Consider the following 22,884-nt stretch of genomic DNA (forward strand, 5'->3'; position numbering starts at 1 on the left):
TTCTGTTGATACAGTAGCTAAAAGGAGCATCAGACACAAGGTTTTCACATTCACAGAGTCTCATTGTGAAAACTATATCATTGTTCAATCATCATCAAGAAACATGGCTACTGGAACACAGCTCTACATTTTCAGGCAGTTTCCTCCAGCCTCTCCGCTACATCTTGAACAACAAGGTGATACCTACTTAATGCATAAGAATAACCTCCAAGATAACCTCTCGACTCTGTTTGGGATCTCTCAGCCATTGACAGTCTCATTTCACACTTCCCCCTTTGGTCGAGAAGGTTCTCTCAATCCCTTGATGTTAATTCTCAGCTCATTCTAGGGTTTTTCTCAGTCCCTTGATGCTGAGTCTGAGCTCATTCCAGGATCTCTGTCCCACGTTGCCAGGAAGGTCCACATCCCTTGGAGTCATGTCCCATGCAGAGAGGGGGAGGGTGGTGAGACTGCTTATCATGTTGGCTGGAGAGAGAGACCACATCTGAGCAATAAAAGAGGCTCAAAAGAGGAAAGATTTTGGAGAAAGAGATCCAGAGAGAGCAGAGAAGAATGACATAGCCATGAGAAGCAGAAAGCCCACCAGCCAGCGACCTTTGGAGATGAAGAAGGAAAACACCTCCCGGGGAGCTTCATGAAATCAGAAGCCAGGAGAGAAAGCTAGCAGATGACGCCATGTTCACCATGTGCCCTCCCAGCTGAGAGAGACGCCCTGACTGTGTTCACCATGTGCCTTCTCACTTGAGTGGAAAACCCTGAACTTCTTCAGCCTTCTTAAACCAAGGTATCTTTCCCTGGATAGATGCCTTAGATTGGACATTACCATAGATCTGTTTTAATTGGGACATTTTCTCAGCCTTAGAACTGTAAACTAACAACTCATTAAATTCCCCCTTTTAAAAACCATTCTGTTTCTGGTATATTGCATTCTAGCAGCTAGCAAACTAGAACACCTACTTATAATTATGCCTAAAGAGTCACCCTCAGAGAACCTCTTTTGTCACTGAGATGTGGCCTCTCTCTCTATGCCAACTCGGCAGGTGAAGGCACTGCCTTTCCCCCTTTGTGGGACATGATTCCCAGGGGTGTATATCTCCCTGGCAACAGGGAACAGAACTCCCAGGACAAGCCAGTACTCATTATCATGGGATTGAGAAAGCCTTCTTGAACAAAAAGGGGAAGAAAGAAAAGAGACAAAATAGTTTCAGTGACTGAGAGATTTCAAACAGTTTGAAGAGGTTATCCTGGAAGTCATTCAGACACATCGTATAGATGCCCCTTTTTAGTTTATGGTATAGTGGAGTGGCTGAAGGGAAGTACCTGAAACTGTTGAATGGTATTTCAGTAGCCTTGATTCTTGAAGACAACTGTATAACAACATAGCTTTTACAATGTGACCATGTGCTTGTAAAATCCTTGCATCTGATGCTCTTTTTGTCAAGCATATGATCAGATGATTGAAAAAGAAGGATAAAAAATAAATAAATGAGGGAGAAGGGTAAAAAACTAGGTCAATTGAAATACTAGTGATCAGTGAGAGGGAGGGGTATGTGGTAAAAGATGTATGAGTTTTTCTTTCATTTTCTGGGGCGATGCAAATGTTTTTAAAATGATCATGGTTATGAATATACAACTATGTGATTATACTATGATCTACTGATTGTATACCATGTATGGATTGTGTGTATGTGAAGATTTCTCAATAAAAATGCTTTTTAAAAAAAGCATGCACCACTTAGTGGCAGAGTTCTCACCACTCAGTGGCAGAGTTCTCACCTGCCATGCCAGAGACACAGGTTCAACTCCCAGAGCCGACCCATGCCCCTGCCCCCAAAAAAAGCATCCACCAAATCCTCATTAGAATATATTCTAAAGAGTTAAATGTTTCCAACGATGCCATAAAAGTATCAGAAGAAAATATGTGAAAATTACTTTCAAGCCTTGGTATGGGGAAGGCCCTTCTAATCATGAATCATAACGCAAAATCATAAAAGTTTAAAAAAAAAAAAAACAACAATACTGAGAAAATGTATCAATAAGGGTAATGTCCCTAAACTACAGAGCATTCCTAGAAATAGGCAATAAAAAGAAAGCATTCCATATTCTGACATCAAGGAAAAAGAGAGTCAGAGAATACAGGAAGAAAAGCTGTAAAAGGTCCATGCTTGAAGCAAACTAAATGTGACATAATTTTGAGCAACTGACGGAGTGTAAGGTAAGAACAGAACTTTGATATTTTTTAATATCCTTCTTGGATTAAAATAGGTTTGATGATTTAGGATTGCAATTCTTTCTCTACAGGTTCAAGCATTCTACTTGGTTCTGCAGAAACATATTTTTATAGTTATAATATTCTAAATGATGCTGTCCCTTAGTTTTCCATTTTTAGAATCAGCATTCACACAATAAAAAAATATTTAATTGTACTTTCAGAACAGAATATAAATGCTTTTAAATACTTTCAAAATGTGAAAATAGTGATATAGCTGATGGAAGCCTGCCATACCAGAGATCCTGGTTCAATTCCTGATCCTTGCCCATGCAAAAAAAAAAAAAACAGAAATAGCTGGCACAATAGCTCTGGAAGGTGAATGTAACCGACACACTGAATTGTTTACTTGAAAGTGGTAACAATGGGAAATGTTGTGCTGTATATATGCTACCACAATAAATTGTTCTTTTAAAAAGATCCTATTCCAATAGTAAAAACAGACAAAGATGATGAACATATAACGTTATCCACTGCAGTTTTATTGGCAATAGCAAAAGATTGGAACAATCTAAATAGTCACAAGAGATTAGATAAATAAATTATAAAATATCAAAACTATGCCACTATAAAAATAAAAAATGAGGAAGCTCTCTATGTACTAATGGAAAGCTCTCCAAGATATACTGTCAAAGCAAAAAGTAAGGTGTAGAACAGTGAGTATACATCCTTGAAAGCCAGGTAGAGGGGTTTCTATATCTACTGCAGCAGCAAAGAAAGACCATGGCAGGCTTCTGAGTAACAAAAGAGCACAATGATTTCAAACTTCAGAAAGATTAGTGGACCATACTCTACAACAAAGACTGAGAAGAATTAAATTATACAGGTCAGCTAAGAGAATGAAACAGCAATACAGGGAAGGCGACAAGGGCCTGAACTGGGGTGAGGTAAATTTGGGGATATTTCAAAAGAAAGACAGAGGACAGGCCACGGTGGCTCAGCAGGCAGAGTTCTTGCCTGACATGCCAGAGACCCAGGTTCAATTCCTGGTGCCTGCCCATGCAAAAAAAAGAAAGAAAGGACAAGTCATGATGACAAAAAAAAATGAAGGGTTGAAAAGTACAATGAGTCAAAATTATAAGGCTTCATTCAAATCTAGACAAATGGCAGAACTGAAAGGGGAAGACACTATTTTAGAGAAAAGAAAGTAAGTTTCTGGGCAGATCAGTTACATGTGTTACCCCAATCAATGGGAAAATGGCTGATGGAAAATGAGGTGCCTTCCACCAACCAGCAGAGGGAGTTTTTCATACCCAGGACCAAAGCACCAAGAAAGTAACTAGCTGAAGCACTATCAGACTCCCAATAGACTCCCATCTGTAAAAGGGCATTAGTTAAAGCTGTGAACATGAATTAAAACGACTAAATGTCAAGATGGGAAAGGAGAAATGCCATGTTAACAGTATGTTAGAGAATATTCACATTTACCTCCTTCCTTTTTTTGTTCCTTAAATGTAGGCCTTTTCTCCCTTTTTCTACCAGTGAAAAAGCAAGAGAGAGAGAAAAAAAAGAAGACAAATAAACTACCGAAGCATAAAAGAACCAGAAAAAAGCATTTCAAGAAGGAATGGAATAGTTACCAGTATGAAATGCCTCAGGGTTAAGAGCAGAAGGTAGTATAATTTATAATCAGCTTTTCTATGACCTAGAAAATGCATCACAGTCATCACAAAAAAAGTTAAATCATGTTTGATAGCCTCTAGTAAGGCAGACATATATACAGCAGCTTCTCTGTTTTCAAATTTAAAATCTACAAACTTAAAAGTTTTCACAGATGCAAATCACACAAACTACATATGTTCTGCTTGCTACCAACAGATGAAATCCATGTATCATGGGTCACAGTAGACTTATGAACAAAATAATTAACAAACAGCATTTCAGAACCTAACATAAGCAAGAAATGCTTCTGAATACTTTTGCACTTTAGACTTTTTTTTTTAACACTTACTTTTAGTTTTTATTTTGAAATCATTTCAAATTTACAGGACAGTTCCATACAGAGAACTCCAACATCCTCTCACCCCACCTCCAGATACCCCAATTTTAACATTTTGCCATATCATTCCATCTATCTATCGTCTATCTATTTATCTAGCTATCTCTCCATTAATCCATTTATCTACTCCGAACATTTGACAGCAGGTTGCACACAACATATTCCTTGAACCCACATTACTTCCACGAACATTTCCTTCTTCTGTATACTTTTGAATGATTTCCAGACCAAAAAAAAAAAATTGTTCTACACATACAATCACACAACTTTTGGCTTGTATTAATGTTGTTGGCTTTACTTACCTAAAATGACTTATTGATATGATTTACCCCAGTCTCTGAAAATAAGTTAACAAACTCTGATAAAAATACATGAGCCCTGTATTTCTCTTGGAAGGAAATGTACCTTGAAAAATCTCTTATTCGTTCCATAAACTACAAACCATTTAAAGAAAATCTGAATAAAAGTGCATTTAAACCCATTAAGGAAACATTCTCTATCCCATCTTTACAATATTCAGCAATTTTTAGTAACTTAGTACTTCAATGTAATATTTCAAAGCAAGTGGCAGACTGTTGGCAAATCATCTTTGGGAATATAAAAAAAGCTCTCTAATTTCTTTAAATATCATAATCCATTTTGTACTAGAAAGCACAACGAATGATGGTCCAGGGAAGCAAGATACTACTGTACAAATGAATCTTTCCCAAATAAATTAAGCTAAGAAAGTCTTTCACTAAGGAATCAAACACAAAACCTTACATACAATTAACTATTTCAGCTACATCTAGTTGAGATGGTTTCTATGCCTCACAGTTTAAATTAGGAAGAGAGAATGAAAAGCTGATGATTTTACAACAAGATGGATAATTCTCAGAATTAAAAGGTATTTCTTGAATGGCCATCTTATTATATACTTTAAATCTTTATTTTGTTCAAAATAATAATCAGTATATATCCAGGAGGTCTCTATAGCTTTACCTAAGTGTTGTAGACGGGAAACCTACTTTATCCTCCTACTTCTTTGTACAAGTATGAATGAAATTAGAACAGCAAGACCATGTGATGAGCTTTTCTTGATCCAAGTTAAATACCCACTGTCATAAATTATCTTTTCTGTCAACATGTTCTTACCAAATATCTTCATCACAGAATCTAAATTCAAAATGATCTGCTCTATCCCCAAATTTAAACAGATTTAGCTTAATGCCAAAACTTACTAAAAGTAGATACTATGCATCCTTATGTATAAATAACTTTAAACCCCACTGGAAGTTATTTAAGGGATAACTATATTGCACGTAAATTAGGTTTACAGAAACAAATGAAATCTCATAACTGACAATTTGAAATCTTCCACACTCTAACAATTTTTATTTATTTATTTATTTATTTATTTATTTATTGCATGGGCAGGCACCGGAAATTGAACCCAGATCTCCAGCATGGCAGGTGAGAATTCTGCCACTGAGTCACCATCGCACCACCCAGAGTTTATTTTTGTGTCTTTTCAGTGACCAAAAATTTGAGGGAATACTCTACTCTTCCCTTACTGAATTCAACTGAAGAAAGATTTATATGTTTCTAAAGAATCATCATCATTTTCCAAATATCTAGTCAACTACAACAATAACCAGGGATGTATTTTTGAATGATTTTGAGTATTCAAAATAATAGAAATGATGCCTTTCTATATTGTACAAATGACACTTTTCAAACAGCAGAGGATAAAGCATGTTTACCTACTTTCATTTATACAACTTTCAGAAATATACTTACATTTTTGCTTCTGTATTAAAAGTAAAAATATACATTAAGTTAGAATTTTATTTTTTATCAATCATAATTACATTTGTCACTATTTTGATAAGACTATGTCATATCTTAGCAGGGGAAAGAGACAAGTTGATAAGTACTTTTAGAAATCATTAACATTTAGAATCAGACTTTCAAAATAAAAAGTCTCATCTGTTCACTCAATTTCAAGGGTCCAAAAACTATTACAAGCTCAGAAGGATGGTCAGCGTAAGCGTGATCTTCCTCCAAGGTACTTTTCTCCATTTTTACAATGATGACTCCAAATGAAGCAAAAATGCCTTGGATCTGACAAGTTTTACTTCTCTATTCATTACCTTACCAAAAAAAAAAAAATCTCCTATATGCTAGACACGATGCTAAGGACTTCATATATATTATACCTTATTCTTACAACCTTGCAAAACATATCCCCACTTTTAAGACAGAAAAATTGATGCTCAGAAAGATTAATGAAATTATCAGTAAATTATTTAATATCATACAACTACAAAGAGGTATAGCCAGGAATAAACCCAGATCTTACAAGCTTCAAGGTCTCTCTACTTTCAAGTATTGTCAATTATCCTAGAAATCAAGACCCCAGAACTACTTCCATAATGCATCAATTCCCCCTGAAGGGGATGTACATTATATACTTAGCCTTTTGGGGAGAGAAACCAGGTATAAACATACGTTTGAAGGATGCAAAATATCTCAACTTAACAATAACTTATATTTAGTTTACAAACACAGATACTATCCCTTTAGTAGGGTTATGACTATCCCTATTTTACAAATGAGGAAACTGAAAGTTTGCAATGCCTGGCATGTGGTTAAAATGCAAATATTTGTTAAATGAGTAAGACTCAAATAAACTGAATGACTTGTCCAAACCAGTGGCAGAACAGAGTTCAACCCAGATCTCTACTAATTCTAAAACCAGGAGTCTCTACAGCAAAATACAATTGCCTTCATAAACTATATTCATCGTTACATAATAAGTATAAGTACAATAATAATTTAAGTACAGCTATAAAACAAACCTACACAGATAAGTATTCATTTATTAGTCACATGTGTGAGCTGCTTTTGTTAGTATAATAATGGCAATGTAATTATTGGATCAGAGATACCAGGGGCTGAAAACTAAGTCATGTCAGTTTGTTACATCAGTGCACATAACTGTAATACTGTTGGATGGACAATTTGAAAGTTTCAATAAAAGGATATGTATTCAATAATTCATTCATTCACTGACTCACACAAACAGCATTAGTTGGGCACCTACTATTTGGCAGAAGCCAGAAAAGTTTAAGTGCTACAGGGTATCATGGACACATTCAGTCTCATATAGAGCTCCCAGAACTTAGCAAGAGAGGTCAATATTCCCCTTTGTTTAGGTGAGAAAGTGGAAGTTCAGAAAGACTAAATAACTTTTTGAAAGTTAAACAGTTAAGCTAGGAGTCAATTTCAAGTTCTAAGAGAGTGAAGCACATGTACATATGTGGTTATTTTTTCCTTCTGTATTTCCATGTAAACAGTGGTCTACCACTAACCAGAATTTTACAGGAGTCCAACCTTAACTTGCTCAAAATATACACATTATTGTTAAAATTCCATTCAAATATGCACAAAAAAGATTGGAAGGATACAAACTACAATGTTATTAGTGGTTAGTGTCTATATTTTTTCTTCATTATCTTTTCTATAACATGAAAGTGTAATGCTTTTAGGAATAAAAAAAATGTCAGAAAATCTTTTAACATTTTAAGTTCTCACAATGTATTTCATACTGCACATTGTGACCTATAATGCCACATGCAGAAAATTATGTTTTTAATTTAGCATACTAGAGCACACTGGAGGTGTTCCCAGCAGAGGCCATTGGGCCAGGGCTGAGGAGATCAATATTATCAGCCACCCCATTAGGATGTTTCACACTATTGAGTAAGATTAGCATTTAAAAAAATAATAATTAAATAGAGCACAGAATAGAAGAAAAGAAAACATCAACAAAGGGGAAAAGAAGTATAACAAATAAGGCATCAGTGGCTGAAAGAGTTCAAATAGAGTTGAGAGGCTACGCTGGAGGTCACTTTTATGCATGCTTCAGTTAGACCTGCTACCTATCATACTGCCTATCATAATTTGTCAAACCCCAACCAAAACCATTCCTGCCAATCCTAAAGAATACTGAGAGCATTATACAAGATTCTACAAAGGTTCCATGCACTAGGGTAACTCTTCAAAACCTATAACCTCCAGATATGTCCCTGAACCAGATAAGTCCTGAAATGCAGAGGGGTCAGCCCTTCCAGAACATCAACTAATTCCATCCTCCTATCCCATATTATAGACAGCCCCTCCCAACATGAAAAAGTTAGAATAGACATAGCCCAAATATCCCTAAAGAGTGGGAGACAGATTAAAGGTGACGGTGGAGTTATACAGAGAAGTTCGGATTTAATAAATGAGTATGAGTGCTGAATCATTATATTTATATTTCTTTTAGCCTCCAGTACCTTAGAGCAGCTAGAAATAAAAAGCAAAATTGTGAAACTGTAAAAAAGGAAACATCAACAGTGTACATAGTAAGGGTAAGGACGGGTTTTGCAAAATGTGTTTTAGCTATTTGACTTCATCTTCTAATATTCTGCATCTTATATACTGTATGCCAACCACACCATCCTCTTTGATGATCCTTGAAGATGCCCAGACACTCCCACATTGGAGACTTTGCACTAATGCTGCTCCTGGAAGGCGTTTTCCGCAAGGGGTACAAAATTACCAACTCCATCCCCTTCTCAAGGATGCTTTAAAAACTGTTTAACTCCCCTACACATTCCTGATCCGCCTTACTCTATCTCTTCTCTTTTTTCCATAGCACTTACCAAAATTATTACTGAGTACTTAATCAGTGTTAGGTATTATACCAGACACTAAAATCTAAAAGTAGGAAAACATAATACTTGTCACCCCTTTTTATCCCACAAAGTCATAATAGTACCAAGCAAATAACAGCACTTCCTATGAGTCAGATACCTGTATTATTCCTCAGAAGTTAAGAGACAAGGTGTGCCAGTTTGAATCTGTGGTATACTCCAGAAGATTCATGTCCTTTAATTCTCATTTAACATTGCTGGGTGGGAGTTTTTTGATTATCCATAGAGATGTGATCCACCCCAATTGTGGGTGGTAACTTTTGATTAGATGGTTTCCATGGAGATGTGTCTCCACCTACTGAAGGTGGCAGTGCTTACTGGAGCCCTTTAAGAGGTAACCATTTTGGAAAAAGCTTCAGAGCCACCAAAGCCACAAGAACCATGGCAGCCCATGCCAGAGACCTTTGGCAATAAAGAAGCAGATGAAACAAGAAGCCTGGAGAGAAAGCCAGCAGATGTTGCCATGTTTGCCATGTGCTTTTCCAGTTCAAAGAGAAACCCTGAATGTCATCAGCCTTCCTGAACCAAGGTATGTTTCCCTGGATGCCTTAAATTGGACATTTCTATAGACTTGCTTTAATTTGGACATTTTCACAGCCTTAGAACATGTAAACTTGCTCCATTTCTGGTATATTGCATTCCAGCAGCTTGAAAGCTAGAATACAAGGCAATAGAGGTAAGCAGCAGAGTTGAGATTTGAGCCCAGATCTCTGACTCTAGAACTAAACACTCTTCTAAAAGTTTTCTCTTTAGCCAATATACTTTCAAATTATCATTAAGAGAAAAATACTTCAAATCACTTCTGAACAATACTCTAAGAGCAAGGTATAGGCAAATTTAAATAAACAAGCTTAATGATTTCTGAAACAAATAAAATGTAACGGATGCTTTAAAATGTAGCAGTCTTTACAGTTCCAATGCAAAACCAGAGTCGCAATTGAGTCATTAATTCATAAGTTAAACCAAAAACTAAGTTTCTTACAACACTGTGATACTTTTATTAATAGTGAACAGATCAAAAGACCTCATTTAAGAATTAGTATCTATTTTTATAGTAAAAATCTGGGTTATATAGACAACCTGAGTAAGAAGTCAATTTGAATACCTGTTTTCTAAGAAATTACTTTGACTATATTTTTAAAAAGTAGCTTTTTCTATATTCTTAGCTCCTTCAAAATCTGAAGGTATTACAGAAGCATGAACTTGCAATGGGCTGGCTGAAGTTTTACAGTAACTGGACAAACCTTGTTTATGAAAGTCAAAGGAACTAAGAATGTCCGAATTTCTTCTCTTAGGATAACACTGGATCACAATATTTATCCTACAGTTGAAGCTGTTCTTTTAGTCAAGTGATAGAAATTAATGCTGTACTGATCATTTTTAAAATTTGACATTTTCTCCTACAGTTATCAAAACTTCAAACAAAACAAAACAGTTAAACAGCAGGCATGTAATGTCAGAGTATCTTGCCCAAAGAGTCAAGAAATTTTCACTGGTATTTTATTTTGAAGACTTATTCATGATATGTATACTCTATTACTAAATCACACTTTCTTCATATTTTAGAGTTGGCTCAAGCTTTTTAGAAAATTGCTTTTTAACAGACAAATATTAGTCTGTCTTCATGTGTTCATTTAATTTCTGGGTAATTTTTGAGTAAGCAAAAAGAGATGCACACTAGTTTATGAATTTATCAAATCAGAAGATCACATTGCAGGCATGAGTAACCTTCTGATACCTAAGCAAAGCACAACATATCAAACAGGCCATATTTTTACAGGTAATTTTACCAATTAAAATGTAGGTATGTTCTTTTTTTTAAAAAAATATTTTTATTGTAAACAACAAACACAAAAACATTCTTGAGATACAAACATTCTTGACATGGTTACAATCAATGGCTCACAATATCATCAAATAATTGTGTATACATCATCATATTCATTTTTTTGAACATTTGCATCTCTCCAGCAAAAGAAATAAAAAATAAAAAACTTATACATTGTCCCTCTCATTGACCACTAGTATTTCATTCTACTCAATTTATTTTAACTTTGTTCTCCCTATTATTTATTTCTTATCCGTATTTTTTACTCACCTGTCTATACTGTAGATAAAAGGAGCATCAGACACAAGATTTTCACAATCACACAGTCACACTGCAAAAGCTATATCATTATACAATCATCTTCAAGAAACTTGGCTCCTGGAACACAACTCTACAGTTTCAGGTACTTCCCTCTAGCCACTCTCATACACTATATGTAGGTATGTTCTTAAAAATATTTATCTTGCAATTTTACCAGAGACAAACTGCAGGACCTCAAATCCCAGAGACACATTAACATTCCATTAGAACAGGAAGAAATAGCCCATTCTATCCTGCTCAGTTTTCACCCAAAAAAACTAAGGCTTTAAGAAGGAAAGTTACTTGTCCTAAGTGACCTTGTGATCTAGTGGAAAAATCAACATTAACACCCAAACTCTTATCTTCTAATATTAACTAGTATTCTCTGATGCCTCCCTAAATTTGATCTCAGGCAACCAATAACCAAATCTGTACTCACCAATGATTACTCACATTTCCAGATTATTGCTGTTTCTTGGACAGCCAGGATGTATGATCCTTACAAGCTTGGAAATACTATTTGAAGTATTTTCCTCATTTTTTACTTCACTTTTATCTCGGTTTCTAAGACAGGCAGCAAGAGTGACGCTCTAGACCAGCACTACCACTGGCATTTCTGTGATGAAGAAATCAACGTTCCATAATCTGAGCTGTTCAATACAATAGTCACAAGTGGCTAGTGAGCAACTGAAATGTGGTTACTACAACTGGGGAATGGAATGTTTTATTTTGCTTAATTTTAATTAAGTTAAACTTATAGCACAGCTGTAACTTCAGTCATTACAAGTGAAGACGGTCCATTCACAGTTCTGAAATCCCTCTCGTTGCTGAACTGAGCAGTACACTAAAGGGAGAGTCCCTCAGAAAAAAAACAGAACTTCCATTCCCTTTTCCCAGGGTGAAGAACTTTTCTGATTCCTAGAGACTTCCTTCTAAAATCTCTTAAACTCAATTAGAAAAGATTCCACTGTGACAAAATCAAGGAAGACAGGGAAAAAAGTATTGGCACTCTACTATTCAGCCTATAGTTTCCTTTAGCTCATATAGTACCAGAATGTTTCCGGAGATGGTTTCCTTCCCCTCTGCCCCACTGCTTTTCTTTATTAGTAATGCTTGGGTCTACAAACTCCAGTGACACTAAATTAAGAGCCTAATATAATAGGTTCTACATAATGAGGTTCCATAATGATAAAATCACGGGCTGGAGGGATTTTAGAGATATTGAACCAAAAATCACCATGGAAATCAAAGCAGTTAGAATTTGATTACAGACTTTATAAGGACAGAACCAAGACCTGAGACCCATGGCATTACACAAGATACTCTACAAAAAGGCTTTTTTTCTCCCCTACTTAATAGGGTTACTTATTACTGTAAATATGATTGCTGGTAAGAATCCACTAAAGACTACGATTTTTATTTTGGCAAAATTGATACTGAGCTGTTTTAATGGAAACTGGCCAAAGGGTTTGTCAGTTTCTTTAGGACCAATTCTGACATCTAGCCATGTCAACAGGTCAGACAGCAAGGATTTTTCAAACAAAAAACCATGTAGTATTCAGTTCATCTAAAAGACTCATTATTACAGCACTTTTTTCATTCTATTCAGGACTAAAAATTAACCAATCTAACATTTTAAGGCCCTATTCAAAATCATCTCTCTCCTAGACTTCTGATTCCCCCACTGAGAAATAATTTCTGCTTCTTCCAAACATTAATGACTTTAACATGCATATGAATCACCTGGGTATATTGTTAAAATGCAAACTGATTCAGGAAGCCTGGACTTGGGCCTTTTGGAAGAAGCTCCCAAGTAATGCTGATGTCTCGGCCCACAACCATACTTTTGAGTAGCAGAGATCTACAACACAATTTATACCTTAGGATACCTGTTGCTTTTCTTTTGGTAATCTAAATAAATATATATATTCACAGATACACATGCGCACGTGCGTACACACGCACACATCCACATTCTCCCAAACTGAATTATAAACTGCTCTGAGGCATGACATGCATCTCAATCATCTTTCTCTCTTCCATTGCAGAGAACAAAAAGGTGCTAAAATGATGGGGGAGAAAGGAAAGAATGATATAGGTTAAGTTCCTACCATCCAGGCCAGAGATAGTTCCTCTCTATGGAATCAAAGGTAGACTAAAGAGCAATAAATGCTGTGAAAAGTCAAACTTTTTAACCACTTTCTTGGTTAGGTAAAACAGAACATAGCAATGGTCAGTATTAGAAAAGGTGTGATCAAAGAATGCTTTCCTCACTGTGGTGAGGGGCACAGATCTGCAACTTGCTGGGGAAAAAAAAACCTAGCAGATCTGAGGAAATAATCAAATAATGAGTTTTTAATTGGGAAGGGTTAGAGTTACACCTTTTAAAAACAGGACAGAATACATAAAGAAACACTAAATCTCTGAATTCAATATGCTTACTTTATAAACTAAAAAAAGAAATAAGTAATTTATCCAAGCGGTAAGTAAATGGAAGAACTAGAACTTGGATACAGGAGTCCTAACATCTAGACCAGTATTCTTCATGCTGCCTCTTAAATGGACGCAAAATGAAATGACAAAGAAATAATATCTTCCGTTATCCCTTAAGCTGTATCTTATAAGAATATCTTGAATTGTACTAATCAATTAAAGTCTATTCTGAATCACAGAAGGAAATAAAAGTAAAACATTTCTTTGAAAAGGGGGAAATGACATGAACAAGAAATACATACAGAGAAATATAAATGGCCACAACTACAAAAAAAAGTATTCAATGAAGCATAAATTAAAATCAGACACTACTTGTGGTCTATCAATGAAGCATAAATTAAAATCAGACACTACTGTGGTCTATCAAATTGATATAAATTACAAAACACACCCTGCTGATGAGGGTATAAGGAAGGAGGCATACTCATAAATTGTGGGTAGGCATAAACATTTGCACAACTTTTCAGTAGGGCAACTAGGTTCAGTGTAACAGAAATCATAAATAGGCATATTATATGATCCAAGAAATCCAATTCTAGGAAGGTAATCTGAGGGTTTTTTGGAGATCTTCAGTCAACATCATTTAGTATATCTTTTGCCTATTGTCTATAACTGGGAAAAACTGGAAATAACCAAGAACCTAAATATATTAAGATGAAGTAAATCATACTGCGTGTATCTAAGGTTGAACTACCAAAATGCTATCAAAAATAAAAGATTGTCAACAACTGTGGAAATTAGACATCCTCTCCAAGACTTTTATAAGTTGTAACCAATCTGACACATTACTGAATTCAGTTAGACAGTTTGGTGTATTCCAGTGCCTCTAAACCCTGACTGCAGCTTAGAATCGACTAAGGTGAGAAAGGGTTAATAATCATTTGTGTGTGTGTGTGTGTGTGTGTGTGTGTGTGTGTGTGTGTGTGAGAGAGAGAGAGAGAGATGGGGAGCGTGAGAGCAAAAGAGTGCACTAAAAATGTAAGAGCAACAATCCTATAGAAAACTAGGCTAGGGACAGGAACAAAGTACACAGAAAAAAGAAATGCAAATCGCCTTTAAACTTAAAAAAACTCAACAGCACTCATAATAGACATGTAAATTAAAATACACTGAGCTATGTGGACTCTCTCTCTCTCAGCTGACTGGGCAGGTGAACTCACTGCCCTCCTCCCCTATGTAGGACATGACTCCCAGGGGTGTAAATCTTCCCGGCAACATGGGGCATGACTCCCAGGTATGAGTCAGGGACCCAGCATGATGGGATTGAGAAAGCCCTCTTGACCAAAAAGAGAAAGAGAGAAATGAGACAAAATAAAGTCTCAGTGGCTGAGAGATTTCAAACAGAGTCAAGAGGTTATCCTAGAGGTTATTCCTTAGGCTATTCTATAGATATCCCTGTTTAGTTTATGGTATATTTGAGTGGCTAGAGGGAAGTACCTGAAACTGTTCAACTGTATTGTAGTTGCCTTGATTCTTGAAGAGGATTGTATAGATTTTACAATGTGACCGTGTGATTGTGAAAACTTTGTGTCTGATGCTCCCTTTATTCAGGGTATGGACAGATAAGTAAAAACATAAGGACAAAAAATAAGTACTAAGGGAGATAAGGTGTAAAAAAATTGCAATAATACTGGTCAATGAGAGGGAGGGGTAAGGGGTATGGGAAGTATGGGTTTTCTTTTTTCTTTTTATTTCTTTTTCTGGAGTGATGCAAATGTTCTAAAAATAATCATGGTGATGAATACACAACTATGTAATGATACTGTGAGCCACTGATTGTATACTTTGGATGGATGTATCATGTGTGACAATATCTCAGTTAAAAAAAAATACACTGAGCTACCATTACTCACCTTGAAATCCGCATATACACCTAATCTTTATATTACCAAGGTCATAGGGAAACCGTTACATTGTTGTTGAGATAGCAAAATGGCACAACCCCTGTAGGGAGGAATTTTGTAATGTCTACAACAACTACAAAATTACCTAAACATTTATCTTTTGCCCCGACAACCTCACTTACAGGAATTTTATCCCAAAGATACACTAGCAAAAATATGGAAAGATACATGTACCATATATTCTTTGAAAAACTATTTGTAACAGTAAAAGAACAGAATAATACTGAACTGATACACCTACAAATGAAGTAGTAAATGATTTAAAAAGATGTAAGGAATACTTCAATCCCAATCACCAGGACAAATTTTTAGCTGAAAGAAAAAAAAACCCAAGGGAGAGAAAGGGTGTATAATATACTACAGTTTATCAAAGGGAAGGACAAACATACATAAATACATAAATGATAGCTTGCTCATATTTAAGAAAAAAAGGAAGGAAGGAAAGGCCATAAAATTGAAAAGGAACTATATAAGGTTCCCTATAATGAGAGGGAGATCAGAAAGCAGAGGAGACAGGCAGAAAAGCTAGACTTCCAAATACAATCTGCTTTTACAGATCTGGCTTTCAAAGCAGTAAATTTTATATAATTATAAAACAAAAAAATTAATTTTAAAAACTCCAAAATTTGAAAACTAAATGAAATAAATGAATTTAAGTATGTGTTGAGTTAATAATTAAAAATCATATAAATTTAATTACAAGCTTATAGGAAACACAAGGGACAGAAAACCACACAAAACCACACTACAAGGAAAACAATCCAGGATGTGGGGAACTCTACAAGGCAGAGGATACAAGAAATTTCCTCAACAAATAAATTATAAGGGAGAAGGAATGACATGGAGAAGGGAGTCTATAGATTAAAAAAGCTTTATAGGAGACATATGAAGCAATATGAACGGATGAACTCATTTGGTTTCTGCTCTGAACAATTTGTTTAAAAAACAAACAAAACTTAAATCAGGAAAATCCAAACAATGACACATAATTAATGATATAAAGGAATACACAACTATAACTTATGTTAATTTTCCAGATGTGATAATAGTATTCTGGATTTTTGTTTGGTTTTTAATTCTTATCTTTAAGAGAGTTACACTAAAGGAAAAAAAAAAAAAAAGAAAACGATCACCTGAAGAACTACTTTTTAAAACCAACATCTGAGATCATTATCTCAAAACTGCCCCATTCTAATCTGCAGCCAGGTTGTTTGAACCTCTAAATCACATCAACTGGATAAATAATTCATCTAGATATCAATGGAATTACATTCCTCCAAAAGTACTCTTCTTGAAGACTAGAATCTATATTCACTATTGGCAATAACTGCTAACACTGACACCTCTGAATTCTATTATAACTACTTAGAAAGTTACTTATAAAGATTTTAATTAAATATATGTCTATTTAGCTTTCTATTTTCTTAGTTCGCTTAACAAAACTTTTTTTGGCTTCCTGTAAATATTGAACCAACCAGAAGCAACAATGGCTAAAGTCACAAGTGTCCAGACACAGAGCAAATAAAAGTAGGAATAAATTATGATCTGTAAATATGCAATCATCAAGAGATTAATGAGAGAAATATCTTCCATAAAGCAACTGGATTGCTGTGTTACAAATCTCTGAACCTCAGAAGAAGTTAGTACATAGAAACCATTTCATTTCAATTTAGTCATATTTTTCTTATCTCACCTTCTCAAAAGCTTTGTACACAACCAACACAGGAAGAGCAATGCTCAGAGATAATTAATTAATTAAAGGAGAGGAAATAACTTTTAATCCAGAATAAATCTGAGATAGACTGGAAAAAAAAGGCTGATTAATAATCAGTAACTTACTCCTTGATTAGAGTAATAAATGGAATGCGCCTTTAACTTATCCTATAAGCTGCCAGGTAATGATTGTCACACAGTGAAATGAAAAAATTATGCCATGATATATCTGGGAAGGTGCTCTGCTCTGATTCAAGTAGCTTTCCTTAAAAACACACCCAATTAGGAAGCAACTTCCCAATCCAGATATTTATACACTGGGGCTTTAGAAGAGAATCACTATGGTCCCCAGCATTCTAACCATCTATAATTATGATGTGCAGTTTGGGGGTATAGATTATATAAACTTAGTGTATAGTAGTTCAGAGCTATAACTACACAAAGTTCAGAGTTGTAATTAATCACACATCTAATGGATCAATCCAAACCACAATAGAAAAAATACATACAGTGAGATCTATAACAGGTAGAGGAGGATTAAGGCCTCATTGTATTTGTCAGGCGATTCAAATCTCTCTTCTGATTTAACCAAAATTAGGGTATCTATACTAATTCAATTTGTCCAAAATACGTTGCAAATTCAGTGGATCTTAAATAAATAAATAAACAAATAAATTTTGTTTCCTAAAGCAAGCATAAAATTAAAAAAAAACAAAAAACCCTCATTCTCTAAAATCCTGACTTATAAATAAAAGGAGGAAAAGAAAACCCAGGAAAAAAAGTTATCACATTGAGCTTTTGTGTTTAGTCATCCACCCAGACAGGCTTTTTAGGCAGAATAATATGTTTCAAAGTGCTTTTGAGATTAAAAAAAAGTCAGTTACTTGTCTCCAGAAGTTTAGGATTATGTTTCTACTGTAACTGTTCTATCATTAAGTTTGAATAGGTCCAGTTCTCTAGGGTTGAGGTATAATTTGCATGAAAAAACTCACTGTAACAAGACAGCACATGGGTTTTGAGAGCAGAACATTTAAGGAAAAATGATGACTTAAGCTGGGTGGAAACGTGGATGTTCTATAGCTGCATATGAAACAGGATGAACTTGAAGGGGAAGTTGAAAGAAAGAAGATATTACAATAAGCAATATAAGAATGTATTTTTAGTCATGTGGACTATTGAGTAAACAGGTTCCATCACTAAGTCAGAATTACCAGTTAGGTAAGTAACTCAAAGTTGGGACTTAATAGGATAGATGTTTCATAAATACTTCCTAACTAGTATATGATTACTAAAACCACATTGAAGGGGTGCATGGGTAATTCAGTGGTAGAATTCTTGCCCACCATAAAGATAATGGGATTTTCCCATGTAAAAAGAATGAACTGTGACCCCCACTACACAGCATACAAACAAACAAAAAAACACATTGGTAAACCACTATGTTCAAAATTGATCTAGTCTAACTTGTAATTCTAGTTTATTAAACCTTTTCTGGGGCTTTATTTTCCAGACCAGTCATATTTACAGGTACCCTTCTAAAATATCTTCTAAGTTTCTAGTCCCCTACATTTGCTTCAAGAGATAAATACAATACACAAAATGTTAACTAGATTGAAGAACTATTAAGAACTTTTTTCTTCTTTTTTATACTTATGAAGATTTGTAAGTTTTCTGTAACAAGAATGATCTATTCCAAATAAAATCTTTCACCGTCTTAAATTTAGCTCTATAACCAATATACCATTTCAAGAACGTGTAACTAATGTAATTTTCTTATTCAATGTTTCAAATTTTCTTTTCAATCTGTTAACTGTTTGCCCTCTACACTTTTTGGTAACTAAAAAGTAACTTCTGTCAGACAACTCCTAATATAGGGCATTTTATGGAGGAAGAAAATATCTCACTTCCTTAGGAAGAGAGACCATCTATCTAGTGGTCTCTAGTAATGATGAGTATTATTCCAATACTCCTAGAAGGAAAAAAGAACCAGTGTATAAAGAAATCACCAAGAAACAGCCGGCAGCTGTTCCTCCACACTGAAGTGATTCACAGCTGGTTTTATACATTTATTTATATGAAGTGCCAATGAGACATTCTATCATTTAATATTACCATGTTTAGGTGTCAAAAGTACTTTGACATTCCATTTTAGTTTTTTACGGTGAGTTTTCTCTGAAAAGTGAGATATATGGCTTTTGAATACAGACTCCATACCACTTTAAAAAAGAAAGAAAAGTTATTTCAAGCACAAATACTACAAATTTAGCCTGTTATTGTGGAATAAACAACCCTGCAAATCAAGACACTTGTTACTAGTTCCAGTTCTGGCTGGTAACCAGCTGTATGACTTCCTGTGAGTCACTTAAGTATTTTACTTAAATTGTAAAGAAAGTGGTTTTGACTTAATAATCACTAACTTTGATCTTAAACTTGACTTTCTAAAAATCTATTATAATTAAAGCATTTTCAAATATTGTATTCTAATAGCCCAATGAAATGTATGTTTGCCATATGGGGTTTGTCCTTCACTTTTGTGTAAATTTGAACTGAAGCCTTGTTGACTTAGGTTGCACACTCAGGATGTACTCTGAAGAAGAGGATCTAAAAAAGATTACTTTAATAAGGCTCACTAAAGGAATGAGTAGACCTGGTATTCTTCAACCAGGAGCACAGCAGATAAAGAACAAGAAACTGCTTCAATGGGGAAAGGGGGAGTGTAACAAGATTCGAAGGAAGTGCAAGCTGAGGCTGTCAGGCTTTAAACTCTAAATCCCCCAGCGGACACCTAACCAGTCTCCAGTTCCGGGTTCCTAACCAATCGCATCAAGCCACAACAGAGGTCTCTGTTAACCCGGGCACCGTTTCAGGGCTCTGGAGTGAGATTCACCCGACCCCTGCACCTGTCGGCTACACACCCTTCCCAAACGGAGTGGGGGTAGGGTGGTGGGGAAGAGTTCTATTCCATGCCCTTTTGGATTCGGACCACCACCAAGTCCAGGAGCCCACGAGGCTGAAACAACCCGCGGACTCCGGGGAAAGAAGGGGCTCCTCCACCATGGCCCTTTCACTTCTTTCTCACCCGGAGCTAATTCTCCTGGGCTACAGATCCCAACCCCCGGCTATGTATTCTCAGGCCTCGGGGACCCCGGGCCTGGGAGACCGACAGATGGATGCCGAGAATGGGACAACAGGGAAGGGTGCACTCCTCGCCACTGGAGGAACAGACAGGACAGCTGGGATGGGGGAAGCAGGGTTCCCCTCGCGGAACGAGGGAGGCCATCCGCGCTTCTATCGAAAGGTCTGTCATTCCCTCCCTCACTCACCAGGAGTAGCAGGGAGCATCTGAGGTCGGGTAAGGATAGGAAGACCGCAGGATTCATGGTAACGCTAGGGTCCGCGGCAGGGACAAGCGCTGGCAGCTAGGGTTGGGCTGGATTGGGGTGGGTTGGGAAAGGGCTGGGCTCCGGGTGCCGGCGGCAGCGGAGACGGCACCTCGTCCTCTCGACCCGGAGCTCCAGCGGCGAACACGGCGGACAACTTCCAGAGAGGCCCCACAAACCTTACTTCCGGGTCCCACCCACCTCGGAGCACACTGGGAAATGTAGTCCTGACCCTCTTCTCATAAGCCGCGGCATTGGACATCCAGAACTCCTTTTCCCGGCAGGCTCTCGACACAGAGCCTCCAAGTCCTCTGCGCGCGGGGCCCTCTGGGATACAAAGAGCTGAGGGCCGGTGTCCCTCTGTTTCAGAGGATGGGAACTACAATTCCCAGAAGGCTGTGCGGTGGAGCGCCTAGGGCGGCCCTCTGAGAGGGCTCAGCGGCTTGGGTGCTGTGGGGGTCTGTCCCCGCCGGGTGTAGTTGGCCCGGCGTGGCAAGAGGGGCGGCCCGGTGGGGGTCGTGCCTCCCGAGCCGCTCCCGGGACATCAGTCCTGGAGGAGGCGAGGGTGAGTAGGAGGGGGCCTGGCTGGGGAGGCTCCGGTCCGTCCACACCCCGCTGCCCCCGCCCCGGACTCGCGGCGGTCCTAGCCTGGGCCTCCCTGGTTGGCCTCCTCTTTCTGCGCTTATTCCTGCATTATTAGGCTGGAGCCGCTTCCAGGGTGTCAGTGACATGTGACAATGGCATCCGAAGTTATCCCTGTGGGTTTGTGTGAGGAGCAGATACCATCGGCTAGGATAAGGGATGGGAAATCATATTGTAGACTGAAAACCAGCTCTGTGCGAGAGGAATGTTAGTACTGCATGGATCACTCCTACAGGATCATTACCACATTCCTTGGCCAAGCAGTCGGGGATGTAATCCATTTGCCCCGCGGGGTCGCCCTCAAGCCTCACCTGCAAACACCCAGCCAGGCTTACAGGCCCCACAAAGTCTGTATTAAGCTCTGCGCTTTTGTGCTTTCCCTACCCCAAGCCTTTGCTCAAGCTTTCCTGCTGCCTGGAATGGCCTTATCTCCTTCTCCTTATGGAATGCCTTGTCAAATATCCCCATCTCTGAAAACTTCCGAACAGCCAACCCTTTGGACTAATTTGAATACTCTTTCTTTGCGTGTGGCTGCAGCACCAGTCGTTCTGTACAGTTATAATTATTAGAGCATTTATTACACTATCTTATTTCATGATGATACTTTTGCATTTAAAGCACTTTATAATTTACAAAATGGTTTTTCTTCTGCAAAAAATGATTCACAAGAAACATTTGCCTAAGAAAAAAAAATTGAGCTTCGAAGGACACAGGTAAAGTGTGGGAAGGAGACAGACAATGCTTCTCCCAGGGTGACAGAATCAGTTGCAGAGCCAAGGCTCTTATGGATACGGGTTCCTAGTCCAGTGCTCTTATCTCTAAATAACTCATGTACCTCTCTGACAGAGCCCAAACAGAGTTGAAAGAAAGTATGAACTCATTACTCCAAGAAATTAAACTTTGGTCCTGCTTGCCCTCTGGACTTAGCACTCAGCCTATGACCTTTCCTTCAACAAACATTTACTGAGCACCAATTATATACCTGTTACTGTACTAAGTGCCGAGGATTATGAGGTGAAAAAATATATAAATTATTGTATCTAATTTTTGGCAATTTTTTTGAAAGGACAAAAGAATTTTTTGTGACGCTACTCAAACGTTATCACTCAGAATCTAAAGTGAAAGATCTTAGAGTTCACAACAGTGCTAACACATAGTTGGCTCTCAACTTGTTGAACGAATGAATGTGGTCTTCGTGAGCTTCATTTTTCATAATCTACAGAAAGACAGGTTTCTGATATAGCCTAAGGGCACACTGCTTCTAAACAAAAATTCTCAGAGCCCTGGGCAATGACTGCTGCCCTATTTCCACCCCTGCCCCTGTTTTATAGCTTCTTTCAAGTGACTTTAATATAATCCTGCATATGTCAGTGATTCTTCTGAATAGCTCAGCTATGACAGAAGTGTCTGACAATACCCTCTTCCATATTTTCTGCCAGCATGTTAACACAAATTGTCAGCAAAATACAGACTTGAAGAGCTGAACTTTACCATAATTAAGTAATACCTTTTCTCTAAGGCAGAACTTGAACTAATAATCCTTGTCAATGACAACACAAGTACCAGCTCATCACCTATAATAGCTTTTTCTTACAAAACTCTCTTAGAACCCCAGGA

General features: G+C 37.1%; 2 protein-coding genes across 6 annotated transcripts in view; one reads left to right on the top strand and one right to left on the bottom strand.

The window, feature by feature from the left end:
* Window positions 1-20,813, bottom strand: part of ERP44 (endoplasmic reticulum protein 44) — a 112,174-nt gene extending 91,361 nt beyond the window's left edge. Inside the window, exon 1 of the mRNA XM_077140295.1 lies at window positions 20,569-20,813. Within this exon, the coding sequence (XP_076996410.1) occupies window positions 20,569-20,625 (57 nt within the window). The 5' untranslated portion in view covers window positions 20,626-20,813. The remainder of the gene's footprint in view (window positions 1-20,568) is intronic.
* A 192-nt stretch (window positions 20,814-21,005) lies between these two features.
* The window catches only part of INVS (inversin), a 224,476-nt gene continuing 222,597 nt past the window's right edge, over window positions 21,006-22,884 (top strand). For 4 of the 5 annotated variants that reach the window (XM_077140265.1, XM_077140261.1, XM_077140254.1 and 1 more), the window contains exon 1: window positions 21,084-21,190. The gene's annotated coding sequence lies outside the window, so the exon portion shown is untranslated. Of the gene's footprint in view, window positions 21,191-22,884 lie in introns of all 5 variants that reach the window. The other variant, XM_077140262.1, reaches the window with a different exon arrangement.

This window comes from Tamandua tetradactyla, chromosome 2 (genome assembly GCF_023851605.1).
Source record: "Tamandua tetradactyla isolate mTamTet1 chromosome 2, mTamTet1.pri, whole genome shotgun sequence".
Lineage (NCBI taxonomy): Eukaryota > Metazoa > Chordata > Mammalia > Pilosa > Myrmecophagidae > Tamandua > Tamandua tetradactyla.